This window comes from Narcine bancroftii, chromosome 4 (genome assembly GCF_036971445.1).
Source record: "Narcine bancroftii isolate sNarBan1 chromosome 4, sNarBan1.hap1, whole genome shotgun sequence".
NCBI classification, from domain to species: domain Eukaryota; kingdom Metazoa; phylum Chordata; class Chondrichthyes; order Torpediniformes; family Narcinidae; genus Narcine; species Narcine bancroftii.
The window spans coordinates 17,816,047-17,830,903 of NC_091472.1; the positions used below are offsets into that span (position 1 = coordinate 17,816,047).

A 14,857-nucleotide genomic window follows, 5' to 3' on the forward strand; every position below is an offset into this window, starting at 1 on the left:
TGCACCAAAGGAGGACAAAGGGATTAATCAAGAGAGCAAAAATAAATTACGAAAGTAAGCTTGCGCAAATATAAAAACAGACTGCAAAAGCTTTTATAAATATGTCAAGAGGAAAAGATTGGTGAAATCCAGAGTAGGTCCCTTGCAGTCGGAATCAGGGGAATATATAATGGGGAATAAGGAAATGGCAGACCAATTAAATTCTTACTTTAGTTCTGTTTTTACAAGAGAGGATACAAATAACCTCCCAAGGATGTTGGGAAACATAGAGACTAATGCAAGGGAGGAACTGAAAGAAATCAGTATCTCTAAGGACATGGTCTTGGGGAAATTGATGGGATTGAAGGCAGATAAATCCCAAGAGCCTGATAATCTACATCCTAGGGTACTCAAGGAAGTGGCCATTCAGATAGCAGATGCTTTAAGAATTATTTTCCAGAACTCGATAGACTCAGGATCAGTACCCATGGATTGGAGGGTAGCTAATGTTACCCCACTATTTAAAAAGGAGGGTAGAGATAAAGCGGGGAATTATCGGCCGGTGAGCCTTACATCAGTAGTGGGCAAAATGATGGTATCCATTATTAAGGATGTAATAGCGGAGCATATGACTAGCAGAGAAGGGATTGGACGGAGTCAACATGGATTTACAAAAGGTAAATCGTGCTTGACATATCTATTGGAATTCTTTGAGATGGTGACAGGTAAAATAGATGGGGGAGAGCCAGTGGATGTGGTGTTCCTGGACTTCCAAAAGGCCTTCGATAAGGTCCCGCATAAACGACTGGCTTCCAAAATCAAGGCTCATGGGATTGGGGGCAAAGTATTGATGTGGATTGAGAACTGGCTGGCAGGTAGAAGACAGAGAGTTGGGATAAATGGCTCGTTTTCTGAGTGGCAGGCGGTGACCAGTGGGGTACCACAGGGATCTGTACTGGGACCCCAGCTGTTCACAATTTACATTAATGATCTGGATGAGGGGATTGGATGTAATATCTCCAAATTTGCAGATCACACTAAGCTAGGAGGGGTTGTGTGCACGGAAGAGGGGGTCAGGAAGCTCCAGTGTGATTTGGATAAATTGAGGGACTGGGCAGATCCATGGCAAATGCACTACAATGTGGATAAATGTGAGGTTATCCACTTTGGTAATACAAACCGGAGGGCAGATTACTATTTGAATGGCAATAGATTAAGAGATGGGGAAGTGCAGAGAGACCTAGAGGTACTTGTACATCAGTCTCTGAAGGCGAGCATGCAGGTACAGCAGGCGATTAAAAAGGCAAATGGTATGTTGGCCTTCATATCAAAAGGGTTTGAGTATAGGAACAAGGATACCTTACTGCAGCTGTACAGGACCTTGGTGAGACCCCACCTGGAGTATTGTGTGCAGTTTTGGTCACCTTATCTAAGGAAGGATGTTCTTGCAATGGAGGGAGCACAGAGGCGATTCACCAGGCTGATACCTGGAATGGCAGGAATGACTTACGAGGAAAGATTGTGCAAATTGGGATTGTACTCGCTGGAGTTTAGAAGATTGAGAGGGGATCTCATAGAGACATATAAAATTCTGGCAGGACTGGACAGAATGGATGCAGATGGGATGCTTCCAAGGATGGGAAAATCCAGAACCCGGGGCCATGGTTTGAGGATAATAGGCAAACCATTTAGGACCGAGATGAGGAGGAATTTCTATACCCAGAGGGTGGTGAATCTATGGAATTCATTGCCACAGAGGGCAGTAGAGGCAGGTTCATTAAATATATTTAAGAGGGAATTAGATCTATTTCTTCAGTATAAGGGTATTAAAGGTTACGGAGAGAAGGCGGGGACGGGGTACTGAACTTTAAGATCAGCCATGATCTCGTTGAATGGCGGAGCAGGGTCGAAGGGCCGAATGATCTACTCCTGCTCCTATCTTCTGTGTTTCTATGTTTCTATGAACCTGGGCTGCTGGCACTGTAATAGCATTGGGCTAACTATTACACTACCCATGTTACCCTTTCTGTTCCAGCTACTTTGAAAACGTAGTTGCTGTGGTAACTTCGAAAAGGAGGCAACACATCTTTAAACAAGTGATCATTGTTAGAGATCAAACTTAGCCAGAACATTGACAGATGAAATCAAAGCAAAAAATGGTGGGAATACTAATCAGTCAGGCAATGTCTTTCAGAAACACTTCAAGTTTCTTTTGCAAGGATCCAGGACATGAAATGTGAACTGTTCCTCTTTCCACTTAGATTAGGAGAGATAAATACAGAGGAGATGGCTTTAGGGTGAAAAGGGAAAAGTTTTGGGAGAACATTAGGGGGAACTTCTTTATGGGAGTTCCATCTGACGTGGTAAATGTAAGCTCACTCTTAAGAATAAATTGGGTAGATACATGGATGGGAGAGGACTGGAAGGTGATGGAATGGGTGCAGGTCAGTGGGACTAGCAGAATGATGATTTGGCACAAACTAGAAAGGCCAAATGGCCTGTTTTCTGTGCTGTGGTGTTCTATGATTTCACATTTGATTAATTCCTGCTTTTTCTGTTTTTATGTCAGATTTCTGGAATCTGCATCTTTTATGATTTTCACTGTCCAAAGACTCTTTCCCTTTAGATAGCAACCCAAGGTTTATCTCATTCCCACTGTCTTTCAATTTAAGGTCATGTGGAAATACAATCTCCTCACTCAGCAATGCATTGAAGTGTCATCCAGGATTATGCGCTCAGATACGGGGTTTGAGCTCATAACGTTCTTGCTCTGAGGTAAGATAAGGTAAGCCTGTAGATGGAAAGGCCGTGTGGAAACTCATTCTGCACCCAGCCTCCCAGGAAACCGCTCTGCCCCTACAATACGGCTTCACCCAATGCTCAGCACCTCAGGAACAATTCCACTCACACCCATTTGTCCTAGGGATCCTCAAGAAATTACCAAAACTGGTGCTAATCATGAATTAATTGGAATGAACCAATGGGTCAAGCTCTATAAACCTTGATGGTAAAGCAGACAAAAAAATTTCCATCCCAATGATTTAATTCAAAATCTACATACCATAGATGTATTAGTATAAGGGAAATTTTGGTTTGAAGCTAATATTAGATGCCCCAGGACTTCGCAATTGAGTTTCAAGGCGTCATCTTGGACTGATTACCTTTACAGGGAGACAGACTTCTTCTAAAGTATGGGTTATCTCATGAATACAATTCCTAAATAAACCATGCAGAATCCCCAGATTATAGCAACGAAATCAGTCTCCTCATTCAGTCACTTTATTTCACTGAAATTTGAACTATCGACTAAGGCGATGGAATAAAACAACACAATCTCACTGACTGATTAGTATTCCCACCATTTTTTGCTTTGATTTCATCTGCCAATGTTCTGGCTAAGTTTGATCTCCAACAATGACCTTTTCTAAAGAAAAAGTGTTAGAAATTTAAAATAAATGCCTTTGAATGAATTGATTAATTAAATTGGGTATCACTTACAGACAGAGCATTACTCTGTTGAGATGGAGCCATGTTTAACCTGTTCTTATTTACGTCGGACCTCGCTGAAGTTATTTGGAGGTTAATTGCCATCAGTGAGGGAAGTTTGAAAATTTCCAGCTCTGGGTGACTTGAAACCAGGTCAAAACTACTGCCCTTCTTTCCGTTCTCATTTGATATTTGTTTACATGTTTCAGGCACGAATGGCAAACCCCTGTTCGCTACTAGACTTTGACTGGCAGGCAACCTGGTTCGGAGACATGGAGTCTTACAGTCCAGAACATGCCATTCGGCACAACTTGACCGTGGTGAATAAATTGACACCCAGGGCTCGTCCCAGTTCCATGGCATTTGTTCATTTTCCTTCCTGTCCACGTATCTGTCCAATGTCTTTTAGACATTCTACTGTTTTGGAAGTCCGTGCAAGGAAACAATTTCACTCTGGAATCAGCCATGCTTTAAGATCACAAGACTTCAGAGCAGAATTAGGCCATTCGGTCCATCAGTCTGCTCAAACCCTGGATGATGAGTTTTTCCTCTCAACCCCATTGTCCTGCCTTCTCCCCGTAATCTTTGATGCCCTGACTAATCAGGAACCTATCAACCTCTAATATGTTTTTCCTCTCAATTGCAAGCTCTTACCTTCTCCGATAACCTTTCACACTCTTGATAATTAGGAACCAATCTGCTTTAGATATACCCAGCAACTTGGTCTCCACAGCCCCTCATCTGGAATTCCACAGATTCGCCTGTTTCGATGAGATTTCACCCCCCCCCAACCCCCGCCCACATTCTTCTAAACTCCTTCAAGTACAGGGTCAGAGCCCTCCAACCCTCCTCATACGTTAACCATTTCATCCCTGGGATAATTCTCATGGACCTCCACTGGATGCTCTCTAATGCCACACATGCTTCCTTTTATTGAAAAAAATACGTTCACAATGCTCCAAGTGTGGCCTTTCCGAAGCCTTATAAAATGTCAGAAGTATTAGGGAAGCACTCTCACCGCTGGCAAAGAAGATTGTGGGTTAAAATCCCAGCCCAGAGACCCAAGCTTGACATCCAGAATTCGAATGAAATTCATTCGGTGCATCTGTACATTGTGCTTACATATATAACAATAAATCTGCCCACTCAATATATAGCCACGTTTAATGCCGACAGAATGCTACCTGTTCTGAATACAGACAATAATGTATTCCAGTCACCCTACCTGCAGTGAAAGTGTTGAATTGAAAATTCCCATGACACCATTGAAAGGTTCTTCCGGATTATGAAGTGAATATTTACCACTAAGCTAACACCCTCAAGGAAACACACTACCTTTTAATGGAATAATACAGCACAATACATCTGTCATCCCACCAAGTCCACACCAACCATCAAGCATCCATTCACTTTAATCTATTCCCATTTTATTCGCTGCACATTTTCTATCCACTCCTTCTCAATTCTACCCCTCACCTGCACAGCAGGAGCAAGCTACAGTGGCTGTGTAGGCCAAGTCATCGGGGTTGACAAGTTCCTGATTAGTAAGGGCATCAAACCTTATGGGGAGCAGGCAGGACAATGGGAATGAGAGGAACAACACATCGTCTGTGGTTTGAATGAGAGAGTCGACTAGATGGGCTGAATGGCCTAATTCTGCTCCTAAGTCTTATGGTCTAAATTCACCAACTAATCAGCATGTGGTTGGGACAGAGAAGGCAGTGACAGTACAAGTTTTCCACGCATGCACACGCGCGTACACACACACACACACACACACACACACACACACACACACACACACACACACACACACACACACACACACACACACACACACACACACACACACACACACACACACACAACCAGAGAGGCAGTAACTACAACACCACAGTGCCACCCAACTCACTGAGCTGAAACACTCCTGCGCTTTCTCCACTGGTATCACCTGGGTATCTCTTTTATTTTTAGATTTCAAGCATCTGCAGCATTTTATTTTTGGAGTCCAAATATCACATCAAAGAGCCATGCAGTGTGGAAACAGGCCCTTCGGCTCAACTTGCCCACGTTGATCAAAATATCCCACCCACACGAGCCCCACCTGCCTGCATTTGGCCTATCCTTTCCATGCTTCTGTCTAATTTTTTCTTAAACATTCCACTAGCAGCTGCCTCCACCCCCTCCCCTGGCAGCCCTTTCTATTCCCCCACCACCCTCTGTTCACTGCATACTCTTGTTGCACACAATTGACAGCTGCGCTTCTGACATCAAGACAGCCACATGGAGTCGAATGAACTGTTCAATCACTGGGAAAGCTCTTTGGGAGGTGCTGAATCCTGAACAGCATTCTTTTACCTTACACAAATACAGCATGCTGTGTGGAAGAGCTAGGCTAGTGAGCTACTTGCATTTTAAATTTAGACATACAGCATGGTAACAGGTCATTCCGGCCCACAAGCCCATGCCGCACAATCACACCCAGTTGACCTCCAACCCCCGATACGTGGGAGGAAGCCCACGCAGACTCCTTACAGACAGCATGGGACTTGAGCCCTGGTCACAGGCGCTGTAATAGTATGGCGCTAACCGCTATGCTAATCGTGCTGCTGTACCCTTTCACAAATCACCGGCCTCATCATGGTTTATTCCTCTGGCTTTAAGGTGGAAGATAGTTCAATTCTAACCCACGACTGAGGGCTCCACACTTCACTGCTGCTGTGACAAAAGGTGAGCACGAGGTCTGCCCAAACCTGAGATGTTGACTGAAGAAATAATGTCAATGGCAATCGTAACTAAGGCTGTAAAAGTTCAAAAGCAGGGGTGAAATTACATAGCAACCTACTGGTAACTTGCATGTAAATATTTCCTTCAAATTCACTGTTTCTTGCCAAACCATGTCTCCAACTTGTGAGTGTGGTGTACAGGTCGTTACCTTCAGTGTAGCTTTGAATCTTGAAAATAAAGAATTCATGAACTCGTGGCCGCTTAGGGTTACACAGACAAGGGACGGGCCAATTATTAGCCAACCAGTAAAGGACCTCCGCGCAGTAGGAGATGAAATAACTTGGTGCATTTGAATTCCAACCTTTTTTATCCCCTTTCATGCAAAACCGAATTGTGTGTCATGGCATAAGGTGCCTGCCGGTGCAGTCAAGAGGAGATCCATCACTTGGTGTCAGTATAGCAACAAGAGCTCACTTACTTTTAAAAGGGTAAAGTAAATCTGAATCCGAGTCACTCTCCCGCATTCACATGTCTGTCCATGGCCTTATGTACTATCCCACCCTGACCACCCGCAGATTGGAAGAACAACCCCTTGTTTTCCATCTGGGCCCTCTTCAGCCAGATGAGATTAACATTGACTCCTCTGCTTTCTGCTAAACTTGCTTTGTTTTTCTTTCCCATTCCCCCTTTTCCAGACTTTCCAATTCTCCCCTCCCTTCCCCTCTACCCACCCAGCTATCCCTCCTCCCCCTAACAGCTGCTGTCCCCTCCCTCCCTTCTCCACCTATCATCTCCTGCCTTCGCCACCTCCCTTTCCCCTCCTATCTTTTTGTTTGGACACCTGCCGACATTCTCTCATACCTTGATGGAGGGCTCAAGCCCGAAATATCAGTTTTGTATGTTTACCTTTGCTACATAGAGGACCAGCTGAGTTTCTCCAGCATTTCGTATTTTTAAAAGGGTAAAACCTTCCTCAGGAATTTTATTCCAATGCTTGGACGATGCAACTAGTCTCCTGCTCTCCCCTACTCCCAAACCATTGTCCACCCTCGCCTTACCACTCCTGTCACTTGGGTACCTGACTGTTCTGAAGCCATCCTTGCTCTGCTCCTCCCTCACCATCATTCGGAGACCCGAATAGTCCTTCCAAGTGAAGCAACACTTTACTTGTGAATCTGCAGGGGTCATCTACAGCATCTGGTGTTCCTGTTGTGGTCTCCTCTACATTGGAGAGATCGGGAACAGACTTGGAGATTGCTTAGTTGAGCACCTTGGTCCCATCTGCCGCAATAGCGTGGGTCTCCCAGTGGCCACCATTTCAATTCGTTCATCCCTCTTTCTCTCCCTGGTCTTCAATTCAGATGCCTACCTGCTTTTCACTTATACCGTGAAGAAGGGCTCAGGCCTGAAACGTCGGTGATATATCTTTATCTCCAGTGGATGCTGTGAGACCTGCTGAGTTCCTCCAGCTTTTCTGTTCTTTTACTACAATTATATTGTCTATGGACTTTCATGATTCACTCTATCCTTGCTCTGCAACTGGACATTGCAGGCCCTTCCCCCAGCCTCTGCCACAGTTAACCCAGCTGCCAAAAAAAAGCACTATGGCTGTTCATGGTGATGATCTAAGACACAGTGAGGAAGGTCATTGTTTTTACTAAGGTAGAACTTATACAACATTACAGCACAGCACAGGCCATTTGGCCCTCGATGTTATGCCGACTTAAACTGTATATTCATACCAAAATGTTTTTACATCCTTCCTACCTCATAACCCTTCATTTTTCTTTCATTCATGTGCCTGTCTACGAGTGTTTTAAATGCCCCTATTGTGCCAGCCTCCACTACCACAGTTGGCAAGGTATTCAAGGCACCCACAACTTTCTGTGTAAAAGATACTTATCCCTGATGCCTTCCCTGAAGTTTCCTCCCTTCCCTTTGTCCTCTGGCGTTGCTACTCCCATCCTGGGAAAAAGGCGTTGGCCGCCCATGCCTCTCAGAATCTTGTAGTCCACTACTAGGTCATCTCTCATCCTCCTTTGCTCCAAAAATAAAAGTCCTAGCTCTGCTAACCTTGTTTCATTAAAACTTATTTTCCAACCAAGGCAACATCCAGGTAAATTTCCTCTGCACCCTCTCTCCAATGCATCCATATTCTTCCCATAATGAGGTGACCAAAACTGAACATAAACTCTAAGTTTTGTCTCACCAGAGATTTGTAGAGTTGCAACATAACCTCTCAAGTCTTGAACTCAATCCCGTGACTAATGAAGCCCAACATAGCACAGGCCTTCTTAACTATCCTATCAACCAGCACAGCAACAGTGAGAGATGTACGGATTTGGACCTTAAGATCCCTCTGTTCCTCCACACTGTTAAGTATCTGACCATTAACCCTGTACTCAGCCTTCAGGTTTGAGCTTCCTAAATGCAGCACCTCACACCTATCTGGATTGAACTCCATCTGCCACTTTTCTGCCCAACTCTACATCCTGTCTATATCCTTCAACACTATCCACAATTCCTCAAACCTCTGTATTGTCTGCAAATTTATTGACCCATCCTTCTGCATCTTGCTCATTTACAAAAATCTAAGAGTTGGGGGGGGTCCCAGAACAGATCCCTGCGGAAATCCACTATAGTCACTGACCTCCAGGCAGAATTCTTCCCTTCTGCATTTAAATTGATGACCTTTTATCCTGAAGTTATGCCCTCTAGTCTTGACAATGTGGGAGAATAAAATGCCATATATTGGAGCTTGATGGTCAGTACACACTAAATGGGCTGAAGGGCCTATTTTAGTGCTGTGTGACTTTGATTTTACGATTCTATCGGATGAGAATGTTCAAATTAAGGCATTGTCGGACCATTCGATGAATGTTAATGAATTGGGTCTGATGCAACATCGGACAGAGGCACGAGGATCATTCAACACATTCACACGTAGACATCATATTTTAAAAAAAATACCTCTTCATTCTGCGGAATCGGTTGCACCGCGCGAAGCTGGAGCAGTTTCCCTTCAAAGACCATCACACTGTTCGGGTCACAGCTGTGGTTCAACAGAGACATGCTGTGGGAAGGCAATAAATGCTTCAGTTCAATTGTGAGCCGCGTGTCAACTTCCTTTAGAATTCCAAATGGCATTTGCAAATCTCAGAAAAACAGTTGTTAAATTTAACAGAAATATTGTTTCTTTTCCAGGTCAAATGTCCTTGTTTTAAATCCTACATTGAAAATCACAAGGTCTATCTTAATGTACACCATGACATGCCTTGAGTTATGCTGAATTCTCTCTTATTCTGTGCTTATTTTGCTCTCTTCAGAATTAAATAGCACAGGAAACGGTGCTTTGAGGTGACGTGAAGGAAGTCTTCACTCTCAGCATCCAGGATGAGACTGAAAGGACGGGGCATAAGCAGATGGTTTTAGAAGGGCCAATCAAAGCAGTGTCGAGAGACGCAACAGGATGGCATAGTTAGCATCGCAGTTAACACACCGCTGTTATAGCACCAGCAACCAGGGTTCGAATCCCGCGCTGTCTGTAAGGAGTTTGTACATTCTCCCTGTGTCTGCCTGCGTTTTATCCGGGGGCTCCTGTTTCTTCCAACTCTTCAAAACCTACCGGGCTGTAGGTTAATTGGGTGTAATTGGTCGGCACAGGCTCGAGAGCCAAAGGGGCCTGTTACTGTGCTATCTGCCTAAATTTCAAATTTAAAACTCAGCCACACAAGAAAATTGAAAGCTTACAACAAAAAAAAACAGCGGAACAATCTGCTCTGTGTTTTCCTTCTTGGTCACTTCTTGCCCTCATCAATTTAAAGAACATTAAAAACAAAGTTTGAAGTTTAAGTTCACAAAATGTCCAGAATAGTGAGAAGGTTTTTTTTACTGCAAACAGGCGAACAGGTTCATATTCATACGGTCGTGCAAAGAGCACAATTGACAGAGTAGAAGGGATGCAATGAAAAAGATCAATGAACGCTAAGCAAGGGTAGAATGATTACACTGTTGTGGGTTGATTCAAGAGCCTGATAGCTGTGGGGAAGAAACTGTCTTTCAACCGGTTGGTGTGTGCTCTCACACTCCTGAGCCTTCTCCAGAATGGGAGGAGGGAAAAGGGTGCGATGGGTCCTGATTGTACAAGTACAACCCAACGAAACAGCGTTCTCCAGTCCTCAGTGCGAAACATGCGAACACACATCCAGACATACCACACATATGGAAAAACAATACATATGCAAATATACATATAATGTTTAATAAATAGTAGAATGCCATATGGTTAGTGTGAGCTGTTCATGTAGTCATTCAGCATTCTCACTGCCCGTGGAAAGCAGCTGTTTCACTCAAATTCATCTGGTCCATCTCCGACAACACTCTCCCCTTTATAGATCCCTCTGTCTCCATCTCAGGAGACAAGCTTTCCACTAACATATTTTACAAATCCACCAACTCCCACAGCCACCTCGACTACACTCATTCACACTCAGCAAGCATTCTACTTCCTTCTTGCAATTTCTCCCTCTCCGCTGCATCTCTTCCCAAGATGAGGTCTTCCAGTCCAGATCATCTGAAATGTCCACCTTCTTCCACAAATGTGGCTTCCCCTCCACCACCATCAACTCACCCCTCACCCGCATCTCCTCCATTTCCCGCTCATCTGCCCTGGCTCCCTTTGCCCCCAGATGTAACAAACACAGGATTCCCCCTTGTCCTTACCTACTGTCCCTCTAGTTTCTGCATCCAACATAATTTCCATCACCTACAACAGGACCCCACCACCAGACACATCTTCCTCTCTCCTCCCCTCTCCACCTTCCATTGAGACTACTTTCTCTATAATCCCTCGTCCACTCATCCCTCCCTATCAATTGCACCCCCCCCCCACCCCCCCCAGCACCTTCCCCTGTGGCTGCTGTATGTGCCATGCATGTGCTCACACCTCCACCCATTCAGGGCCCCAAACAGTCCTTTGAAGTGAAGCAACACTTCACATGTGTTCATGGGAGTGATCTACTGCTCCCTTTGTGACCTGCTCTACATCAGAGCGACTGGGCGCAAACCAGGAGATAGCTTCATTGAGCACTTTCTGCATTAGTGACAGGGATCTCCCAGTGGCCCACCACTTCAATTCCTCACCCCAAACCCTTGCTTACATGACTGACCTTGGCCTCATGTACTATTCCACCAAGACCACCCGTAAATTGGAGTAACAACCCTTGATTTTTCCGTCTGGGCCTTCTCCAACTGGATGGCTTTAACATCGGTTTCTGCCAGCCTACTCTCCGTTCTCCCTCTCTTCCCTTCTCCTTTGTCTTCTTTCCTCAAACCCCTTCCCTCTCCATTCACAGAGCCATCCCTCCTCCCCGTTTGCTGCTGTGCCGCCCCTCCCACATCCACCTTTTATCCCTTGCTTTTGGGACTGTGCTCCTCCCCCTGCCCCTCCTGCCCTACCATTTTGTTACGCTGCCTGCCCTCAATTTGTCCATACCTTGATGAAGGGCTCAGGGCTAAAACTTTGCTCATGTGTCTTTATCTATACAGTTTGACCAGCTGAGTTTCTCCAGCATTGTGTTTTTACTTCGACAATATGCCTGTTCCTCAGCCTGGTAGTGCTGGCTCTGATATTCCCAATGGGAGCAGCTGGAAGATGCTATGTGCAGGGTTGTAGGGATCCTCAATGACCTTGCACGCATCTTCAGACAACAATCCGGGTGGATCACATCAATGAGGGGTAGGGAGAACCCAGTGATCCTCTCTGCCACTTTGAAGGACTTGTGGGCCGAAAGAGCCTGTTACCATGCTGTATGTCTAAAAAAAACATTTGCTTGAGGAAGGGCTCAGGCCCGAAACATTGGTTATGCTTTGTTTCCTACAGATGCTGTGTGACCTGTTGAATTTCTCCAGCACTTTTGTGAACTGCACTACAATCACAGCGTCTGCAGACTTTCCTGCTTCCCGACATCTGCTTTCCCTTATATGCCCTATAAAGGCAAATCTATCCAGGCAGAAGGTTGTAAATATCTGGAAATCACTACCCCAGAGATGCTCAGTGATTAATGAGATTCAGTGGTGCGATCAGTGCCTTTTTGAATATTCAGGAATCCAGATGTCGCCATCAGGTTGAAAGTGAAAGATGCGCAGTGTCAACCATGACCTTCTGGAACGGTGACGCAGGGTCCAAGAGCTCCGAGTTTATTTATTGCTTCTATTTCTCACATCATTGTGCTGTGTTGAGGGAGGGCTGCACATGGAGGCTTGCGGCAGACACGAACACCTCAAGGCATGGACAAGGGGATATTGCAAACACATCAGCGAGGTTGTGAGGAGGCCCTTTACCTAACCATATATATGCAGCTACACAATTTATGAATCAAGCAAGATTATATCACTCTCCAACCTGATCCAGACCTAAGATTTATAGAATCATACAGTACTAACACAGGCCCATCAGCTAACTGAGTTCACGCTAACCACCCTGTACCTATCTTATATTAGTCGCAATCACATTGGTCCACGAGGAACAAGTTGACCATGTTTTATTTCTTGACATCACATGGAGGGAATTGAATTGGCTGAAGGTTGGCTTCTACGATGATGGGGAATCTTAGGAGGATTGGATCGTTCACTCAGTTCAAACTGAACAAGGTTGCAATCGCTTTAGCTTTATCTTCAGCCCCTACATGCTGGGCCTCAACATTGTTGAGGATCATTTCTTCTGCTCAATAGTTGTTTCATTGCCCAGCACCATTCACAATGAGGTGTGTCCGCACTGCAGAGCTCACAGCTTTACCTCCATCTATTCTTTTTGCTGTTGGGCACATATTGGATTAGATTAAGGGAAATGTCCAGCCATGAGTTGACAGATTCCAGCGATGCACATTTCTGTGGAGTGCCTTTGCATCTCATGGTTGTTCAGAAACCAGGAGGACGTCGCCCAACATTTCGAGCCTGCTCTCCCAACCATGATGATCATGGGCGATGGCCCCATTCCCAGCATCATCTCCATTCTCCATTGTTCTCACTTCAATGCTCTCTACCTCTGACCAGCTCCCTTACACTAGAGGATCTAATCCACAGGACAAAGAGGAAACTATCAAACCATTGTCATTTTCACTCCAGAACCGAGATTTAATTTCAGTCAAGGAGTTAACTTTGTTCATTTATCATCTGACTGCAACAGAACAACCCAATGAAACAGCATTTTTGGTCCACAGTACAAAACGTTGCAAACACACAGACAGACATAACACACATACAAAAAAACTATATATACACACCAATCCTTCATACATCTTGTATACATATATTAAAAATAAATGTCAGTAATATTATTATTAATAAAGCAGATGTTTTAACAGTTCATCAGTCATTCAACTGTCTCACTGCCTGTGGGAAGAAGCCACTCCTCAGGCTGGTGGATCTGGCTTCTTTTATCTCTTTCCCAATGGGACGAGCTGGATGATGCTATGCTTGGGGTGGTAGGGGTCCTCACATATTTTGCGAGCTCTCTTCAAACAATATTCCTGGTAAATCACATCGATGGGGGAGGGAGACTTCAGTGATCCTCTCCGCCGCTTTTATGGTCCTGTGGATTGACCTCTAATCTGATGTTTGACAGCAACCGTACTACACTGTGATGCAGTCGGCCAGGTCGCTCCCAATAGTGCTTCTGTAGAAAGTTGACAGAATGGTGGCTGGTCGCCTTGCCTGCCTCATCCTTCAAAGGAAGCGAAGTCGCTGTTGCTCCTTTCTGATAAATGAGGATCGGTCACTTCTTAAGTGGACTCCAAGGAACTTGGTGCTCTCTACTCGCTCCACTACCAAGCTGTTAATGTGCAGTGGAGGGTGTTCGTGTCTGGTCTTCCTGAAATCCACAATCATCTCCTTTGTCTTGTCGATGTTGAGACTCAGGTCATTTGATGAAAATTTTCCACCACTTCTCGAAAGTCCAAAGTCTCGCTGCTGCTCATGCAGCCAACTACTGTTGTGTCATCTGCAAACTTGATCTGGAGCTGAATCTGGTGATGCAGTCATGTGTCAACAGTATAAGTTGGAATTACTGATTCATAATAGTAATGTAAATACATTTATTTCTGTAACTTATTTCAAAAGAAAGCCCCTAAAATAGGGGTGCACGTCGAGATCAAGATAGGAAGTGGATTTAAATCAGCAAATAGATGAGAAAGATTGTAAGGGCAATTTGACAAAAAAATTATTAACATTAGATATAGGTTGGTTCAATACCAGTTTTTGCATCAGTTATATTTAACTCCTCAAAAATTTAAAAAAATTGAACCCTACATCATCAGATTCATGCTTTAGATGTGACCAAGAGACTGGATCATTTTTGCATTCTATTTGGAAGTGTCCTAAAGTTAAGCATTTTTGGTTGAAAGTTGGAAATTGTTTGGAACAAATAACAGGGGTTAAGTTCCCACAGGATCTGATGTTAATTCTGTTGGGTAGTATTAGGATTATAAGACCTAAATTGAAATTAACCATGTATCAAATTCAATTTGTACAAATTGCTTTAGCATTTTCTAAGGAAGTGTATAGCAACAACTTGGAAATCGGAAACAGATTTAAGGATGGAGAGGTGGCATGCAGAACTTTGTAGCTGTATTCCACTTGAGAAGATAACATAGTTCACAAAATAAAT

The 14,857-nt window shown here is 44.3% G+C and overlaps 1 protein-coding gene across 1 annotated transcript in view; it reads right to left on the reverse strand.

Moving 5' to 3' along the window:
• The window catches only part of smyd3 (SET and MYND domain containing 3), a 949,011-nt gene that overhangs the window by 153,019 nt on the left and 781,135 nt on the right, over positions 1–14,857 (reverse strand). The window contains exon 7 of the mRNA XM_069930861.1: positions 9,163–9,265. Within this exon, the coding sequence (XP_069786962.1) occupies positions 9,163–9,265 (103 nt within the window). The remainder of the gene's footprint in view (positions 1–9,162; positions 9,266–14,857) is intronic.